General features: G+C 39.1%; 2 protein-coding genes across 2 annotated transcripts; one reads left to right on the forward strand and one right to left on the reverse strand.

Annotated features, from left to right (window-relative positions):
• The first annotated feature begins 2,625 nt into the window (after positions 1–2,625).
• LOC106096152 (uncharacterized) lies at positions 2,626–3,591 on the forward strand. The gene has a single exon (XM_013263739.2). The coding sequence runs from the start codon at positions 2,815–2,817 to the stop codon at positions 3,352–3,354; it is 540 nt and encodes a 179-aa protein (XP_013119193.1). The 5' UTR covers positions 2,626–2,814; the 3' UTR covers positions 3,355–3,591.
• Positions 3,592–5,885: 2,294 nt separating this feature from the next.
• On the reverse strand, positions 5,886–9,325 carry LOC106096143 (glycerophosphocholine phosphodiesterase GPCPD1). The gene is made up of 2 exons (XM_013263733.2): positions 8,179–9,325; positions 5,886–7,907 (listed from the first exon to the last, which is right to left on the reverse strand). Exons 1-2 carry the CDS (start codon positions 8,283–8,285, stop codon positions 5,960–5,962), a joined length of 2,055 nt encoding a protein of 684 aa, XP_013119187.2. The 5' UTR covers positions 8,286–9,325; the 3' UTR covers positions 5,886–5,959.
• Positions 9,326–14,243: the final 4,918 nt, after the last annotated feature.

Here is a 14,243-nt window from a genome sequence, read left to right on the forward strand (position 1 = left end):
TCAGCAAATATGTCCGGTTTGGGGTATTGGCCCCAAAAACTACAAAAATCTAGTTCCACTCTCTTTAAGATCCAAATTGTCTTGGTGAGCAAATACATCCTATTTGGGGGTTGTTATGATGGTAGGACGTCCCCTAGACAGTTGGTCCCTAATGTTGATATCAGATACGATGTCTACTCCCAAATACCTTTAATTTGAGCCCCATATTTCCATAGTCGGCAAACATGACCAGCTTGGGGGGTGCTTTGGGGGGATGGGCGGCCACTCAGTGAGTTGGCCTTGAAAATATATATCGGATTCGTGTTTTACTCTAAACACACTCTAATTTGAGCCTCATATTGCAATAGTCAGCAGATACTTCCTATTTGGGTGGTTTTGTGGGCCCATAGACACTTTCCCGAATATTAATATCAAATTCGTGCTTTACTCCCAAAGACCTTTCATTTGAGTCCCTTAGTGCTATGGTCGTAAATTTGTCCTCTTTGGTGGATGTTTTTGGAGAGAGGCGATCCCCTAAACAATTGGTTCCATATTTGGATATCAGATTCGAATTCTACACTCAAATACCTTTTATTTAAGCCCCATATTCCCATGGTCAATAAATAAGTCCTGTTTGGGGGGTCTTTTGGGGAAGGGGTGGACCCCCCAGAAACGTGGTCCCACATTTGGATATCAGCTTCGTATTCTACTCGCAAATACCTTTCATTTGAGTCCCTTATTGCCATGGTCAGTAAATAAGTCCGACTTAGGGGTGTTTTGGGGGTTGGGGTAGTCCCCCTAATCCTTGGTCCGACAATTGGATATCAGATACGTTTTCTTATTCTAAATACCATTCATTTGAGTCCCATATTGTCGTGATTGGTCTAAATATATGTTTGGTAGGTTTTCCCACACGAAATTTGAATACCAAATTTTTATAGACCCACTTCATAATCTATCGATAGACCCACTTCATAATCTTTGAACAGCAAACAATTGAAGGTCTTTTTTCCAGTAGGCTTCCGTACATGTAATCTTATAACACTCTGGAAAACAAATGACTGGCATCAAAGGGGAATATACTCGTACTTAGTCCTTGAATGAATGTTTCATAATTTCGCTTTCGCTTTTCTAACCTAGCACTGGAACTGCCTTTCGATGATATGCAAACTCAAATGTACAACCCTCTGCATATTTCACAAAAGTAATCCGGGTTTCATGTTCCTGCATGTGAGCTTTCAAGTTTGACGGAGTAGAAAAACGCGACGAACATTTCTCACATTTGAACTGCTTGGAGGCGTCCTGATGGTGGCTCATCATGTGCAGGTTCAACTTCAATTGCTATAGGCATTAAAATATTTCTTTGCTTGAGAGCAATGGTTTTGGACACTCTTTACATGCAGATTCATTGATCCTTTTTTGGGCCGATGTTATGTGGTTCTTTAGGTTAACTTCCTGGCGATAGCAGTTGCCGCAAAAATCACGGCGTCCCAGCAGTATGTGTCTGGTAAAGTCTGATTCGCCTCTGAGTTCCTTCAGGCAGACGGCCCACTTATAACTTTTCCTAGGAAGCTTGCATGACGGTTCGCCGGTCAACTTGTCTATATTCCTTGGAACTCGTTTTCATTTCTTGTTTTTTACACAAAGATATTTTCTTGAAAAATATCGGGTATTTCGAATATCGATAGTTTCCCAGCTCTACTCCAGGGGAATAAAAACATAAATTTATTGCATTCAGGTCTTATTAAAAAACTCTCGGAAACTTTAGGTAGGAGAAAAAGTTGAAAGTTAGTTATTCCAAAAAAATGTATCCCAAGTTCCCCCAAAAAAGTTTGTTGCAAGCCTTCCCCATGTTGAAGAGCAGTAATTACATGAAAGGGTTACCCAACTACTTACGGCGCCATAAGAACCTTAATAACAACCCGAAGAAATATTTAAATATTTGTTGCCTATATTTTTATACCCACCACCATAGGATGGGGGTATACTAATCAAGTCATTCCGTTTGTAACACCTCGAAATACTCGTCCATGACCCAATAAAGTATACACATGCTTGATCGCCTCGTCGTTCTGAGTCGATCTAGCCATGTCTGTCCGTCCGCTAATGTACATATACATTAGACCGCTAATGTATACAAGTGTAAAATCTCTAGAGCAATAAAAAATGTTTGCCAAGAAAATCTTTCTGTTATTTCAACTCTGGGTCATTTCAATTCAATTCGATTTAGGTCGGAATTTTTTAGAACCAATCACGACGACTATCGAGGTATTACTGTAAGCTCTTTCTGTTCTGTATATACGGTGTCGTCCAAAATTCGTTAAGAATTCCATCTATGGTTGACCGCGGATAAGATTCGACCCGGCCGACCTTAATACGATTTGTTTTGCGACTTTTCAATATCCTTGTTCTACATAGGAACACCACCAATTTGATGTTGTGATACGCCCTATTGAATACATTTACGTATTTTCCTGTGCTGTGTCCGTCTCTGACCCATTGGTTCAGGGGCTTCATCTGCTATACCATAGATTTCCCTAGTAATGGCGTCAGAGATTGCAGATTTTCAAGTGAGTAGCTTCATTAAGCGAATATGCTCATACATCGCTGGGGGGCTATAAAAAGCCATAGGGCATAAGCACTGGAGTAGCATTTATTTGTAGGCAACGATTGCAAGCGCAGCATCAAACGGAAACGGAAGTTGACAATTGAAGTACCGTAAGTTGGTTGTTGGTAACATCACACAGTGGGGTGCTTTGTGGGCATAACAAACACACGCACAAACACACCAGCCTACATTCGCACACACATTCTCGTCATACTTTGCCAACTGCAATGCTGAGCTTCATCGTACTTTTGCAATTACTCACCTCATTTAACCGATTGAGTGCCCTCGAAATGCCTCTGGAGTTACTACACGAAGGCCTCAACAATATTCCCAAATCAATGGATTATCCGCGTCCCATTGTATACCCCACTCAGAACGAGGCGTCTGTGGAAATGCCACCCAATGTGGAGGAGGAATTTGACGTGACAACCAAAGGTTCTGGCGGTGAGGAAACGGACTACTCCGATGAGGAATCCAACGCTCGGATGGGCATACCGAAATGGATGGATCAACACGGCGTCCATCAGCATCACCCGGAACATTTCAACTACCACCACGGCGCCATTCAGCAGTCGCAGCACAAACACGCAAAACATCATCACACCCACAAGGCAGTGCACGCCACGCCCGTCTCCTCCGCGCCCCTCAGGCGCTGTTCCATTGAAGTATCCAGCAAAATACCTGGTATTTGCCAGGCGTTGGGCTCCATTGGAAATGCTTGCGTTTCGGGTGACTACATCGATGTTTTCAACGCTGAGTGCTTGTAATGGCAGCACTGCAGCTAACGGCGCCTGCAGGATTAAACTTTTGGGGATTATTTTCCTTTGTCACTTGAGTCGCGTTTCAAAAACAACAACACCCCCCGCACCACACTTACCTCCGGTCCAATCCTCCGCTTGATAACAATACCCATTAAGATAGACACTTGTAATTTATTTCTTTAAATGCCGCTTTTGTAATGTTTTCTCTTGATAACGCTCCAAATAAAAATAAACAAAAATAAATCCATTTGTATCAGCATGTGCATACATACATGCGTGTATGTGTGTGTGTGTGTGTGTGGGTAAGTGAATTAGATAGATTAGCCTTCCTCAAGAATATGGGGTGGACGAATTAGTCAACAAAATATTTAATCAAATTAACAAAACTTAAAACTAAATGCGGATATCCAGGCTACTTAGGATTTCCTTTTGCTTAAAGTCAACTGCTGGCACAAGATGAAAAAAAGTAAAACGTCATTTCTGCGCTAGAAATAGCAACTAAGGACTTTACCCCATCCGGCACAGATGGCCTTCTGATGAGGAAGCAGCTTGATCGCCAGATTAAAAATAGCTTAAATTTAAAATTTCGATCACAGTCTGTACAAATCGTAGGAGTCATAGAAGAAAACTCCGTAACAAATTTTTTATAGAAAAAATTTCGAGACAAATTTTTTATAGAAAAAATTTTGAGACCAATTTTTTATAGAAAAAATTTCGAGACAAATTTTTTGTAGAAAAAATTTTGAGACAAATTTTTTATAGAAAAAATTTCGAGACAAATTTTTTATAGAAAAAATTTCGAGACAAATTTTTTATAGAAAAAATTTCGAGACAAATTTTTTATAGAAAAAATTTCGAGACAAATTTTTTATAGAAAAAATTTCGAGACAAATTTTTTATAGAAAAAATTTCGAGACAAATTTTTTATAGAAAAAATTTCGAGACAAATTTTTTATAGAAAAAATTTCGAGACAAATTTTTTATAGAAAAAATTTCGAGACAAATTTTTTATAGAAAAAATTTCGAGACAAATTTTTTATAGAAAAAATTTCGAGACAAATTTTTTATAGAAAAAATTTCGAGACAAATTTTTTATAGAAAAAATTTCGAGACAAATTTTTTATAGAAAAAATTTCGAGACAAATTTTTTATAGAAAAAATTTCGAGACAAATTTTTTATAGAAAAAATTTCGAGACAAATTTTTTATAGAAAAAATTTCGAGACAAATTTTTTATAGAAAAAATTTCGAGACAAATTTTTTATAGAAAAAATTTCGAGACAAATTTTTTATAGAAAAAATTTCGAGACAAATTTTTTATAGAAAAAATTTCGAGACAAATTTTTTATAGAAAAAATTTCGAGACAAATTTTTTATAGAAAAACTTTTCGAGACAAATTTTTTATAGAAAAAATTTCGAGACAAATTTTTTATAGAAAAAATTTCGAGAAAAATTTTTTATAGAAAAAATTTCGAGACAAATTTTTTATAGAAAAAATTTCGAGACAAATTTTTTATAGAAAAAATTTCGAGACAAATTTTTTAAAGAAAAAAATTCGAGACAAATTTTTTATAGAAAAAATTTCGAGACAAATTTTTTATAGAAAAAATTTCGAGACAAATTTTTTATAGAAAAAATTTCGAGACAAATTTTTTATAGAAAAAATTTCGAGACAAATTTTTTATAGAAAAAATTTCGAGACAAATTTTTTATAGAAATTTCGCGACAAATTTTTTATAGAAAAAATTTCGCGACAAATTTTTTATAGAAAAAATTTCGAGACACATTTTTAATAGAAAAAATTTCGCGACAAATTTTTTATAGAAAAAATTTCGCGACAAATTTTTTATAGAAAAAATTTCGCGACAAATTTTTTATAGAAAAAATTTCACGACAAATTTTTTATTGAAAAAATTTCGAGACAAATTTTTTATAGAAAAAATTTTAATTAATTTTTTAAATTTATAGAAAAAATTCGAGACAAATTTTTTATAGAAAAAATTTCTATATGGCACCTATATCCAAATCTGGACCGATCTGGGCCAAATTGACGAAGGATGTCGAAGGGCCTAACACAACTCACTGCCACAAATTTCAGCAAAATCGGATAATAAATGTGGCTTTTATGGGCCTAAGACCCTAAATCGACCGATCGGTCTATATGGGGGCTATATCAAGATATAGTCCGATATAGCCCATCTTCGAACATAACTTGCTAAGAATCTGAGCAAAGTTTCAGCTCCATATCTCTATTTTTAAAGACTGTAGGGTGATTTCAACAGATAGACGGACAGACGGATGGACATATCAAGATCATCTTAGATTTTTACGCTGATCAAGGGTCGGAAATGAATATTACGATGTATTGTAAACGGAATGACAAAATGAATATACCCCCATCCATTGATGGTGGGCACAAAAATATTCGACCAAAGGAAACTCCAGAGTCGGAAAGTCAACTCTAGAATTGAGGAGATAACTTATAAATCCTCTCGAAGGAGAGTTAGCTTGAGTATGAAATGACTTTGAGTATGAAATTATTCTTGGAGAACTTCAAGCAACAGTTATAGAAGTTTATTTGTTTTTTTTTATTGTTTAGTCTTCATTGTCTTTACAGCTCATCTAAACTACGCACCCGAGGCCAGAATGGAGAATGTGTGTCGGGGGGGCCTTCGCCCACACTCACATTGCCTGCCACAATACACTGACGCCGAAAGATCAACTGCATTTCTGGCGCTTCAAAGAAAGGGAAGCGTTTTAGCCTCTGCGGTAGATGATCATCGATGTGGTCATATATTAGACCAGCAACTTCCAACTCCCTAAAATTGTCCAATATGGCGGAGTTGTTCAATTGATCGCCCCACACAAAGAGAGCCTGCTGATGTTGGAAGGATATATCGATGTCCGTAACGGAATGTTCCAATTCGCCCGCATAAATCGAGATACCCAGTATTTCCGATGAGTGCACAAAGCTTGTGGCACTTATCAAGGTATGGGTGCGAAGGTCCGCATATGACTCCCAAGGACTTCTCTCCCCCACTGTCAATAGAACGACTGGGAATGCATGCTGCTTAAAGCGTACCATGCTGCAGATGTCGGCATCAAAACTGCTAAAGACTAAAGCACGTCCACATCCGTGCTGCATGCTAGTCATTAAGATGACGTCGATATAGCGATTTTTGTCTAACGTCTGGACGTACTCCAAAGATCCACTGCTGAGCAGTTGCGGCCATTTCACTTCTACCATTATGCCCAATGACAAAGGCAGATGTTTGAACACATCCTCCAAGCGGGGAAATATCACCTCGGTCTCAGGCACATCGAGGGAATTCAAGTGGGACAACTCTACCATTGCTCCGTTCAAATAGACGAAAACTCGTCGCTGACGCAGCTCGCCATAGGTAAGATCATTGATATATTCGTAGTACAAATCATAAGCAGAAACTTTGCTCCCCTGGGTGGCGGTGTAAAATCCGCAGTCATTGAAGACTATTGGCACATAGTCCTTGGTCAGTTGGACATCGAGCTCAATCATGTCACTGTTTAATCTTTCCGCCTTTAAGAAACTTTTAATTGTATTCTCCAACGCCCGGGCCGAGTGATAGAAGAAACTCTTGCCCATACCCCTATGGCCCATATCTAGAGTGGGCCAATTCGCCGGCCAGTATCGATGAAAACTCGATCTAAGAGTTAAGTCAGCAGCAATTGGTAGCGGTTCGATTTTAACATAAGGCAGTGTCAACCATCCCACCCGTTGTTTAGCTCGCGGGTCGTAGATTGGCAACTCCAATATGCCTTCGCTGGCTTCTAGCAACGACGCCGCAATGGTGGCTTCTCCTAAGCGTTCGCCCTCTCTGGAATTGATTGTCAGCATGTGCAGGCACTTAATGCCCATGGGTATGGTAATATGGAATACCAATATTTGACCGGGCTTATACTGCTCCCCCCCATCGGATTGAGGTCGCAGGAGCGTCCTTTTGTTTGGGAAGCGAGCCACTTCAATTTCGATATCTGAGACGTATGCTGCCGAATTGAAACGCTGTGCTTCGCTGCCCACAAATGTCTCCAATTTGATGCTGTACCTCAGGTTCCTTATGAAATGCGAGAATGATGTGAATCGTATGTGCTGGGGCCACACGAATTTCATTTGCACTATATACTCCCCACGCAGCCATCCCCTCTCCATCTGTATACCCCCACCAACAGCCATGGGATGGGCCTCTCCGAACTTGGGCGAACCTTGTTTGCGATACCTCTCGTAGGCCTCGAGTACACGTGCATGCTGCTGCCCCTCCCACTGGCGAATTCGTTTCGATCCCCTCGAGTCCTTGTAGTATATGAAGAAACGATGGTATATCCGCACTGCCGAACACATTGGTATTTTTATGTACCATTTCTGGGGGTTGCGGCGTCGTCGCTTCATTTCGAGACTTCTATCGACATTCCATTGGCCCAGTTTAACATGGTCGCCGGTAATGCCCAAACCTTCGCCAGACTTAATCAAGTCTTCCTCCAACTCCACCTCGAAATATTTTATCATGGGAATACATTTAATGCTCCTGCAAGAGAAGAGAAAGAGAAAAAGGAGCACATCATAAGTCGTGTAAGCAGGTTTGCAATTGTTTCTCTTCGAGAGTGCGAACAACATTTGCTTGTATGCTATATCAGAAGAAAGCTAACAATTAAATAAAACACGCCCATTGTCTGCATACAAAGAGCTTTTTGGTGTTGTCTATATGCGACTTCTGTTGTTAACAGACCACATGTTCGAAGCTCTCCCCTATAGGAAATATGCGAAATGCGCCAACACATTTTATTTGCTCTACTTACCTTTTGGTTTTATTGCCATAAAGTTCTTGACTGGTTCGTGACTGCGATGAACAACCGGAAGTGCTTATGAAAAGCAATAACCAAGCCACTAAATTCCGCCTCATCATATCTGCCCAACAAGGAATGCATACAGCATTTTAACGAATCTTTGAAAGAAAATAATTTTGAGTTTTAATACACGCGGGACTAAACGGGAGAGAATTAAAAATACAAGAGAAGGATTTTCTAAACAAGTGCAAAAAAAAACAATTCAAACAAAATTGCAACAACCCATTAAGGAACATATCCAAGAGTAAATTCCGCACAAACTTCCTTTTTATACCCACCACCATAGGAGGGGGTATACTAATCTAGTCATTCCGTTTGTAACACCTCGAAATATTCGTCTAAGACCCCATCAAGTATACATGTTCTTGATCGTCTCGAAGTTCTGAGTCGATCTAGCCTTGTGTCCGTCTGTCGTAATGACGATAGCGGTCGAACGCGTTAGGTTAGCCACTTGATGGCTAATATTGATATAGGTCCCATATAAACTGATCTGCCATCTTGAGCCCCTGGAAGTCGCCATTTTTGTCCGATTTGGCTGAAATTTTGTACATAGTGTCCTGTTATAACTTCCAACAACAGTGCTAAGTACGGTCCAAATCGGTCTATTACCTGATGTAGCTCCCATATAAACCGGCCTTCCGATTTGACTTCTTGAGCCCCTGGAAGTCGCCATTTTTGTCCGATTTGGCAGAAATTTTGCATGCGGGGTTCTGCTACGTCTTTCAACAACTGTGCCTAGTACGGTCCAAATCGGTCTATAACCTGATAAAGCTCCCATGTAAACCGGTCACTCGTTCATCCTTGTTGGATATCCAGTTTGTTTTTGACAGACAAAACTGTTAGTCGTGTTTGGTCGGATCAATAAAATTGTATTAAGATTTGTGTAACCAAAAAGCGCGTTTCAAAAGTGTTAGGAGGATTGCAAAAAAGTGAAAAAATTGGAAATTGAGGGGATTTATTTGGAGGGGAAAAGATAGTTATTGATTAATAAATAAGTACTTTTTGAAAAAAATTATCGTAACGGTTACTTTTTGATCAGACCTCGTATATTGATTTGGTCATTCTCTTCGCAACACGTCGAAATATTCATTTTCGATCCTATAAGGAACATATATTAAAGCGTCCCAAAAACCTCCACCCACAAACCCCACTCCAACTCCAAACCGATCTAAACCATATACAACATGGATGTCGAAAAGCCTAACATAAGTCACTGTATCAAATTTCAGTGAAATCGGGTTATAAATGCGCCTTTTTTGGGGCCAAGGCTTTAAATCGAGATATCGGTCTCTATGGCAGCTATATGCAAATCTTGATCGATCTAGACCAAATTGCAGAAATTTGTGGAGGGGCGTAACTTAACTGTCAGTCCCTAATTTCGGCACCATCGGACAATAAATGCGCCTTTTATGGGCCCAAAACATTAAATCGAGAGATCGGTCTATATGGCAGCTATATCCAAACCTGGACCGATCTGATCCAAATTGAAGAAGGATGTCAAAGGGCTTAACACATCACACTGTCCCAAATTTCGGTGACATCGGACAATAACTGCGCCTTTTATGGCCCCAAAACCTAAAACCGAGAGATCGGTCTATATGGCAGCTATATTCAAATCTGGACTGATCTGCGTCATATTGCAGAAATATGTCAAGGGGCTAATTTCGGCGACATCGGACAATAAATACACCTTTTGCGCCATTGGCCCAAAACCTTAAATCGAGATATCGGTCTATATGCAAGCTATATCCAAATCTGATCCGATTAGGGCCAAATTAAAAAAAGATGTCGAAGGGCCTTAGACAACTCACTAAATTTCAGCAAAATTGGATAATAAATGTGACTTTTATGGGCCTAAGACCATAAATCGGAGGATCGGTCTATATGGCAGCTATATCCAAATCTGGACCGATCAGGGCCAGATTAAAAAAAAGATGTCGAAGGACCTTAGACAACTAACTGTCCTAAATTTCAGCAAAATCGGATAATAAATGAGGCTTTTATGGGCCTAAGATCATAAATCGGAGGATCGGTCTATATGGCAGCTGTATCCAAATCTGGTCCGACCTAGACCAAATTGACGAAGGATGTCAAAGGGCCTAACACAACTCACTGTCCCAAATATCAGCAAAATCGGATAATAAATGTGTCTTTTATAGGCCTAAGACCCTAAATCGGAGGATCGGTCTATATGGCAGCTATAACCAAATCTTAACTGATCCGACCCAAATTAACGAAGGATGTCGAAGGGCCTAACACAACTCACTGTCCCAAATTTTAGCAAAATCTGATAATAAATGTGGCTTTTATGGGCCTAAGACCCTAAATCGGAGTATCGGTCTATATGGCAGCTATATCCAAATCTAGACCGATCTGGACCAAATTGACGAAGGATGTCGAAGGGCCTAACACAACTCATTGTACCAAATTTCAGCAAAATCGGATAATAAATCTGGCTTTTATTGGCCTAAGACCCTAAATTGGCGGATCCGTCTATATGGGGGCTATGTGAAGATATAGTCCGATATAGCCCATCTTCGAACTTCACCTGCCTATGGACAAAAAAAGAACCTGTGCAAAATTTCAGCTCAATATCTTTATTTTTAAAGATTGCAGCGCGATTTTGAAAATCGAAATCGAAGATTTTGACCTGAACTAAGACAGGATTCATCGGACTATATGTTAATATAGTCGCAATATAGACCGATCTCCCGCTTTTAGAGTATTAGATCCATAAACCCTTATTTGTTGTTCCCGATTTTGCTGATGCCAGTAGTTTTAGGCCTCTCAGTATCAGTATCAAATATTGTCTAAAACTGACTAAACATGGATATAGCCAAAATTTTGTACAACGCTTTCCTCTACGACTACCACAATATCTGAGAAGTTTGCTCAAACTCGGTTCAAATTTAGATATAGCTCCCATATAGCTCCCAAAGTGCTCATTTGTTAACCGATTCTCTCGTAAGGAGGGATTTTCTTATGACTCTCGACATTATTGGCGAATTTCATAGATATCGGTTCAGATTTAGATATAGCTACCATATATGTATATCGCCCGATTTTCACTCTTAGAGCAACTCCAAGCTAATTTATTGACCAATCTTGTCAAAATTTTGTTCAACGCTTCCCTCGACAACTACCATAATATCTATAAAGTTTGGTCGCAATCGGTTCAGATTTAGATACAGCTCCCATTTATGTGTTCGTCAGATTTTGGGTAATTTGGAATAATGTTGGAATCTGTCAACCGTAGTTATTACTGTTTAAACATATTTGTTCGAAATTTGATAGGGATTATTTAATAACCCATCCGAAAACATCCACCGAGGTATATCAAAATTGGTTCAGAATTGGATATAGCTCCCACATGGTACTTATAGGGTAGGTGTAGGGTATTACACAGTCGGCACCGTCCGACTTTTGCCCCTGGATGAGTAAGGAAACTCATCAAGACAAGATGGAAGGAATCTCGTGAGGAGGAACCTTTGGCGGACTCAGACGACGAGGCTAACGCAACAATGGTAAATCTGAGTTGTGAAAAAGAGACAATGCCCATATTTTTGCAAAATGTTGTCAAAATGATTTCCTCCTTCCGTCGCTAAGGATTGATGATTCAATAGTGAAATTAATAACTCGCATTAATTGACTGGGAAGGTCATTCGCATATATATTAACTAGTAGGGGGCCTATTAAAGAACCCTGAGCGACTCCCTTACATACCGCCAAGGGTGTGGATATAGTACTTCCTGCATAAACGGATTGTGTTCGGTTGGAGAAATAACTCATTGTAAGGTTTGTCGACGTATAAGAAAAATTTAAGAAACGTCGAAGTTTAATGCCAAGGTTGCAGTGATCGACAGTATCAAAGGCCTTGGAGTTGTCTAGAAGGACAAGAAAACATGCTTTTTTCTCATCGCTCTCACTCCTCATTGACTCGTACACCTCCAATAACGTGCTGATACAATTGTGCTCAGTTCGAAGTCCTGACTGTACATTAGACAGCAATGAATTGCTTTGAAGGTATTCCAAAACTCAAAGCATCCTTCGAAGGATATATTCCCAGCTGTTAGATCAGAACCGCTATAATATGAGGGATCCAACGGAATGGTTGCAATATTTGTGAAAGATTTGTTGAGATCATTCACATCAACCTGCACTGAGGAACAAACCTTTGGTTTTCCAGCACCAATCTCATGAATTACTCTCCACTTACTTTTAGAGTCCAATGCAGAATCAAATCGGGTGGAGTAATAATCAGACAAAGCAAGGTTAATATAAGTGCTTACTCGCTTCCGAGAGCAGCGAAATTCATTACTGACATCTCCGGCGTCTTGTAACGTTTCCACCAGTTATAAGCTCTATCTCTATCGACAATATAATGCTTGATAGTCGAGTCATGCCGGGGCTTTTTAGTTGTAGTAATACGTTTAGTTCTCAACGGAACCGTATCATTATAAAGTTCATGAACGTTTTGTTGAATAAATTGCGTTTGAAGGTTAACGGAAGTTAAATTTTAAATGGCATTCCAGTCGATCTGGCGAAGATTATCCTCCGAATCTGTAAATCTGTTCAGAGGACGCAGAATCAAACCTGTGTGTGAGAAATATGAGGTCATGTTTGGAGAAGCACGGTGCCAAAACCTGATCGTAAAGCTCAATATGGGCGAGATTATTAGTTATTAGTCGAGGAGAAGTGAGTGGGACTAGTACTATTCGCCGCATATTATTAGCCAAAGCGGGTTCGATGAGTATGTTCGAGTTGAAGTTGCTCACTAATGGGGTGAGTAGTTGGATGCATGTCATCTTTTGATGGCATAGCAATCTGATGAGCCCTCTAGCAAAGGGCGTTATCGCGATTATTACAGCCCGCCCCCAACACATTTAACACACCACATAGCTGAGACTCTTTGAAAGGTTTTTGTTCGTTTGCTTATCGATTTGAAATAGAAGCAAAAAGTTAATGACCATTGGTCTAACCTGAATGAATCCAACAACAAAATAAAATAGGAAAGTGAAATATTATATGCGAAATACAATGTAATATTAGTTATATTTTCTATAACATGAGTTTCAATGTACGCTCTCAATGCAGATTGACTTGTCTGCTATTTTACAAATAATTCGTTGGCCATAAGGCAGTGCTCAATATTTTACCAGATTTTGTAGTTGAAACAGTAGATGTGTGTATGTGAAAATATCAAACCGAATTGTTATGCTTGCCAAAATAGCATCCATATCAGCATTCCCATGCTCAGCAGACCAAAGCTGTTGTGTTGGCAAACTTTTTGCCATTTTGAATAACAAATGTCGTTGAGTGTAACCTAACCCATTAGAATTGTTTGTACCACTTCAATACTACGTCATTAACTATTCCCTTTAGTTCCGTTGCGGAAAAATTAGCGAACAAACCTATTCTCCAAATTCTTATATGACAAAAGATAACAAACTGCAAAATTTATTGGATACTTAGAAAGTATCTGAAGTGCACTTTGTTGGGTTGTTCTACTTTCTATCAATTCCATACACAAATTCACAGCACAAGGGAATTAAAGCACGGCGAAATGAAATGACAGGCCATAAGCAAATAAAATAGACCAAAATAAAATGTTGAAAACAGTTGCAATTTTTTTTTTTTTTATCACAAATAACGCTTTGCGTATTTTGTTTTCTTGATATGACATCAAGTTTGCAAAATAACACACACACACACACACGCACATAACCATTTTTCATAGCACTGGGGAAATACCGAATGTATGGCACTGTTTAAAGGAAAAGTTTTAATTACACTCTGCTTTGAATGCTGTTGCAACGTATGTCCGACCATGGGAAAAGCGAAATAGTTTTTGTCTAACGCGATTCACCCACTAGATTTGTTATTTTTTAATCACTTCTTTGTTGTCTTAAGTTCTGAACCCAAGATCCATCAAACTCGATGCTTCAATGACCAACGATAACTGAAAGTCCAAAGAGAAAACAATACCTTTTGGGTGCTGATGATGCGGCGGCGGCTGC

This window comes from Stomoxys calcitrans, chromosome 1, assembly GCF_963082655.1.
Source record: "Stomoxys calcitrans chromosome 1, idStoCalc2.1, whole genome shotgun sequence".
Classification (NCBI taxonomy): Eukaryota; Metazoa; Arthropoda; class Insecta; order Diptera; family Muscidae; genus Stomoxys; species Stomoxys calcitrans.

Bases quoted from the DNA above. Each gene is read 5' to 3' on its own strand.
- LOC106096143 (XM_013263733.2), bottom strand. From the start codon at position 8,285: ATGATGAGGCGGAATTTAGTGGCTTGGTTATTGCTTTTCATAAGCACT. The intron at 7,908-8,178 runs GTAAGTAGAGCA...CTTCTCTTGCAG, and splicing joins TATGGCAATAAAACCAAAAG to GAGCATTAAATGTATTCCCA.
- LOC106096152 (XM_013263739.2), top strand. From the start codon at position 2,815: ATGCTGAGCTTCATCGTACTTTTGCAATTACTCACCTCATTTAACCGA.